Below are 5,360 nucleotides of genomic sequence, written 5' to 3'. Positions count from 1 at the left end.
GAGAGGACACAGAGAGAGACAGAGAGAAGGGAGAGGGTGCGAGAGACAAAGGGTGCGAGAACTGAGTTACTCAGTACGCTCTTATCGTGTGCTGTAAATTCAATTGGGCCCACCTTGAATGTTTGTTGTCTATCTAAGCCGTCCATCCATTTTTTCGTCTAATTTAAGTAGTTGAGCCCAAAACTGAAGCATATCCAAAAATCAAGTAGATCATACCACAGGAAACAGTGGGGATAAAGATTTCCACCGTTGAAACTTTTCTATGTCCCAAGGTGATGTTTATTTATCATCCAAGCTGTTCATAAGATCATCAAGACATGGATGAAGGGAAAACACAAATATAAGCTTGATCCAAATTTTCTGTGGCCCCTAAGATTTTTTCAACGGTAGACATTCAATTCAAATGTTTCTTGTGGTGTGGTCCATTTAAACATTATATATGGTTCAATTTTGGGGTCCTTACGAAAATTATCTGGTAAAATGGATGAACGGAGTGGATCAGATACATAAATCATGGTGGACCTCACAGAGTTTACTCAGTACGCTAAGCGTAGTGAGTTACTCGCTACGCAATCCGCTTCCCCTGCCACCGTACTCTAAGTTACGTCACCAAGTTCTGTGGGCCCCGCTATGATGTATTTGTTATATCCACACCGTCCATCCATTTTGAGATATCATTTTAAGTCATGAGCCAAAGAATGGGGTAGATAAAAATCTGTAGTGGACCCCACCACAGAAAACAGTGGGGAGAGTGATTCCCACCGTTGAAACTATCCTAAGCCCATCGTAATGTTTATTTGAAATCCAACCTATTCAAATGTTTTATAAAAAAAATACATAAATTAAGGAAAACACAAATAACAGCTTGATCTAAAACTTTTGTGGCCAATAGAAGTCTTTAATGGTCGGCGTCACTCCCCATACACCAGCCACGGGTGCTCTGTGGGCCCCACCATTATGTATGTATTTCATCCATTACGTTCATCCATTTTTAAAGATCATTTTAGAGATTTATTACAAAAATGAGAGGTATGTAAATCTCAGGTGGACCACACCACATGAAAACAATAGTGATTGGATATCCATCATTAAAATCCTCCTAAGGCCCACTGTACTGTTTATTTGACATCCAATCTGTTTGATCCAAAACATTTATGGCCTCCAAAATGTTTTTAATGGTTGATGCTCATTCAACACTGTTCCCTGTGATGTGGTCCATTTCAGATTGGGATATATCGGTTAAGTTGGAATGCTACAAGAAAAGTCACTTTTACCGACGAAAATTTTCGTTGGCAAAAGCCTTTTTTCATATGGTCCACCTTTTACCGATGAAAATTTTCGTCAAACGAAGGTAAGAATTTTTCCGTTAGTAAAACCTTTTACCAATGCTTTTTTTCGTAGGAAAAGACATTGAGAAAACTCTTTACCTACGAATATTTTGGTAGGTAAAAGTATTTACAAAACTATACTTTCTTAGGTAGAAATATTTTCAAAACTTTTACTTACGAATAATATCACCTTTACCAACGAATAATTTCGCAACTAAAAATATTTTCAAACATTTTACCTACGAATATTTTTGTAGGTAAAAATTTTACAAAACTTTTACCTCCAAATCGTTTCGTAGGTAAAAAGTATTTTCAAAACGTGTACCTGCGAATCTTTTCATAGATAAAAGTATTTACAAAACTTTTACCTCCTAATATTTTTATAAGTAATGTTCTATACAAAACTTTTTCCTACAAATATTGTGGCAGGTAAAAATATTTTCAAAATATTTACAAACGTTTTACCTACGAAAAGTTTCGTAGGTAAAAAACTTTTACCTACATAAAAGTCTCTCCTTTTTTTCCACACAAAATTCCTGAAATAAACCTGTTACAATATATTTCATCATATTCTTCCTAATATACACCCATTATTTAATATATTTCATCATATTCATATTTACATCCATTTAAACCCAAAATACGTAAATCCATCCAAACATAAACTACATTCATCCAAACACAAACAATCTTATCCACATCATATTCATCATGCATAAATACATCATAAATAAAATACAACAAATTATTCATAGTCTATTTCCCGGTGGGGCTCACAAAATTTAGTGTGGTGAACACATCGCCGACTGTGCACATACACGTAGGTCCGTACTCATGCCTTCATGGTAGATTCAAAATAGTTTCAGGTTATAGGTTTAAGTTTAGGTTAAGGTTTAAGTTTAGGTTATAGGGTTAGGTTAAGGTTAAGGTTTAGGTTTAGGTTATAGGTTATAGGTTATAGCTTTAGGGAATTGAGAATAGGTTAAGGTTTAGGTTTAGGAAATCGGGTTCGGGATCGGGTTTAGGTTTGGGTTTTCAAGTTTAAGTTTAAGTTTAGGTTAGGGAGTTGAGATTATGATTAGGTGTAGGTTTAGGTTTAAGAATTTGAGAATACATTTAGGTTTTAGATTTAGGTTTAGGTTTTAGTTTATAGGTTTAGGTTTAAGTTATAGGTTTTGGAATTTGAGAATAGGTTTAGGTTATAAGTATAGGTTTAGACAATGTTGTAGGTTATAAGTTTATGTTAATGTTTTAGGTTATAGGTTTAGGTTATAGGTTTATGTTAATGTTGTAGGTTATAGGTTTATGTTATAGGTTTAAGTTTTAGGTTTAGGTTTAGGTTTAGGTTTTACGTTTAGGTTTAGGTTTTACGTTTAGGTTATAAGTATAGGTTATAGGTTTAGGTTAAGGTTTAGGTTACAGGTTATAACTTTAGGGAATTGAGAATAGGTTAAGGTTTAGGTTTAGGAAATCGGGTTCGGGTTCGGGTTCGGGTTCGGCTTCGGGATCGGATTTAGATTTGGGTTTTCAAGTTTGGTTTAAAAAGACATCTAAGGCTCAAGTCACGCAAGGAGTTGTGCCACAAGAAAGCAGGTAAAATTCATGAAACAACAATGGTTCAACTTACGGAGGAGTCTAAGTTGAAGGTAGAAGACTTCATCATTCCCGTGAAATAAGCTTCATCCCATGGCTCCAAGTTTGCACAATCTTCATTGCATATTTTCCTCTTGAAGTCCCTAATTGCCTTAAACTCCTACAAAGGGAAAAAAGACATCCAGAAAGTACTAGAAAAACTTCACACTCTACTACAACTGAAAAAATTGGGAAAAAGATCAAAACTACACCCAAGAAAGGACACAAATTTACCTCATCAGCCTTATGCGTAACAATCTTACTTAAATCAAGCAAAAAGGGCATCACAACCTCTCGTGATGATGCAATATTCGGATGAACTGCAAATTGAGCGTAAGATTTATACCCCATTATCTGCATACAAAAGACAACAACAAAATAAAATAAAATAAAAAATTGCTTGTTTATAACATAAAAGAATCAGCTTAAAGAACAGATTTTCAATTTTGATTTAGCACAGAAATTGTGGAAAATCGCCAAACTTTCAAAACTAAAGATATTGAATGATGGGTTGAAGTGAAGGAAATGTAACCTTTGCAAGCTCATGACGAGCTGCAATAAGCTTATCAAGGACACCAAGGTTCGCATGCGGAACTGAATTTCCTGATATGTATGATTGTTTCCTGACCTGTAAAGAAATCCCAAAATATTCCAAGAACTTGAATTAACACGAAAAAAAAGGAGAAAAAAACGAAATGAACAATATAGCCACGGTTAAAATTTTGAAACTAGATATGAACAGAAAGGAGCAAAAAGATTTCATTTGATCAAATAATCAATCTAGATCCATACAATGGCTATGTATATATAGCTTTATACAACTCCTAAAAATAAAAGAAGACAATACTTCAATCCTATTGGCCCACAAAAAAGAAATATTTCTAAATTGTCTCGAACTTGCACTAAAAAGAGATGCTAAATGAAACTAAATGAAGGGTTCTACTCACCAGATCTCTCTACGAGTCTATTGGATATATACCTAGCCAAATGGTGTATATGGCCCCTATAGTTGCAGGAACTCACAAAAATCTATATGGTTTGTATATAAAGGTGTTTACAGTACCCAGTTGGACTTGTAAATCCCAGTCCAAACAATGGTTATTTTTGAGCCATCAGATTAACCTTGTGGGGCCCACATGTCAATTGGACCATTGATCTCGTCGAGATCATTCGACAAGACCGTTGATAGGGTCCTTATCTTTCATTAGCTTGATTTGGGCTTCTGAAGTGGCCCAGATTTTCGATTGGACAGTTGTGGATGGCCATGAACTTCAATCGACCAGCAATGGGACCACTTGTGATCTCCCATTGGATGATCGGATGGTCCTGCATCATATTGCTATTTTAAAAAAAAATTTAAGATTACTATTAAGAGATAGAGGAAGACATCAACTTAAGACAAATATAACAAACTAACTACACCAGAGGTACCTCAGCATCTGATGCCCATTTCAGTATAGAGGATAGAGTACCCGGATCTGTTGTCACACGGAATCCCTTTTCTTTTACCGTATCTCTTGATCCTAGTGGTTCCTTTGATGCACCAGTCATGGTGTGATAAATGGGCTTAAGAAGATGTTGCATATGTTTCGGCATTCGTGAGGCTGGAAATATATCCACAAAACCAGGATCGGTGATAATGTTTTCACTGAAACTGAAACCAAATGAATGAGAAATAAGCTCAAGATCAATACACTGGTCACAGAGGCACGCTGACAAAATAGAAGGTAAAAGAGAGGAGCACATGGTGCAAGCAATGACAAAGTTATGCACAGAATTGAAATGTAATAATATGAATCCCTTGAAGAACATGGCCCGGTTATGGGGATGCCAGAACTGACCAGTCATGAACAATATGAAAAATACATTAGCAATTAGCTTTTATAAAAAAATTAATAATAATAATAATAAATTAAAAAAATTTAAAAAAAACCTCCAAAAATGGCATGAGTTACCACAATAGCATATACAAGGAGATTAATATGACAAAGAAATAGATTATTTTTTTAAAAGGACCCTTAGATTAACAATAGATAGGAACCAATGGCCAGATTATCCAAAGAGAAGAAAACATGTAGAGTAGTTCCACAGAAACATCAGGAAAAAAAAACCCTTGCCCATGCAAGGAAAAAATCATGATAACAATACAATAGAGAGAAGAACACCATGTGCAAATACCAGACAAAGCTGTCCACAGACAAGAATCAAATAAGCAACAAAAAGTATTTGTAGATTTTTCAATTTTTTTATATTAAATAAAAATATTTTATATAGTTTAAATGAACATAATTTACTAATCAGGGAAAAGAAACAATATGCACAGTGCAAATCAGAGAAAAGCACAAATTTTCAAGAGCAAGATAGAGACCCAATTATTAGCAATTATCTCATAAAAAGCTC

The 5,360-nt window shown here is 34.8% G+C and overlaps 1 protein-coding gene across 3 annotated transcripts; it reads right to left on the bottom strand.

Annotated features, from left to right (window-relative positions):
• Positions 1-2,686: 2,686 nt before the first annotated feature.
• Positions 2,687-4,801, bottom strand: LOC131231114 (mitochondrial intermediate peptidase, mitochondrial-like). Of its 3 annotated transcripts, XM_058227208.1 has the most exons (4): positions 4,392-4,801; positions 3,493-3,618; positions 3,195-3,314; positions 2,687-3,081 (listed from the first exon to the last, which is right to left on the bottom strand). In XM_058227208.1, the coding sequence occupies exons 1-4, from the start codon at positions 4,770-4,772 to the stop codon at positions 2,947-2,949; spliced, it is 762 nt and encodes a 253-aa protein (XP_058083191.1). In that variant the 5' UTR covers positions 4,773-4,801; the 3' UTR covers positions 2,687-2,946. The 3 variants fall into 3 exon arrangements, with proteins under 3 accessions (XP_058083191.1, XP_058083189.1, XP_058083190.1); XM_058227206.1 differs by having other exon boundaries at positions 2,687-3,314; XM_058227207.1 differs by having other exon boundaries at positions 2,687-3,314; positions 3,493-3,588.
• Positions 4,802-5,360: the final 559 nt, after the last annotated feature.

This window comes from Magnolia sinica, chromosome 17 (assembly GCF_029962835.1).
Source record: "Magnolia sinica isolate HGM2019 chromosome 17, MsV1, whole genome shotgun sequence".
Lineage (NCBI taxonomy): Eukaryota > Viridiplantae > Streptophyta > Magnoliopsida > Magnoliales > Magnoliaceae > Magnolia > Magnolia sinica.
This window is presented reverse-complemented; position numbering and strand designations above follow the sequence as displayed.

What these genes read in the sequence shown, in the direction of transcription:
- LOC131231114 (XM_058227206.1), bottom strand. Translation starts at nt 4,772, where the DNA reads ATGTTCTTCAAGGGATTCATATTATTACATTTCAATTCTGTGCATAAC. An exon ending in AATGGGCATCAGATGCTGAG is followed by an intron (nt 3,619 to 4,391) that starts GTACCTCTGGTG and finishes TGTTAATTCAAG; the next exon opens with TTCTTGGAATATTTTGGGAT. An exon ending in CTCGTCATGAGCTTGCAAAG is followed by an intron (nt 3,315 to 3,492) that starts GTTACATTTCCT and finishes TTTTGTATGCAG; the next exon opens with ATAATGGGGTATAAATCTTA.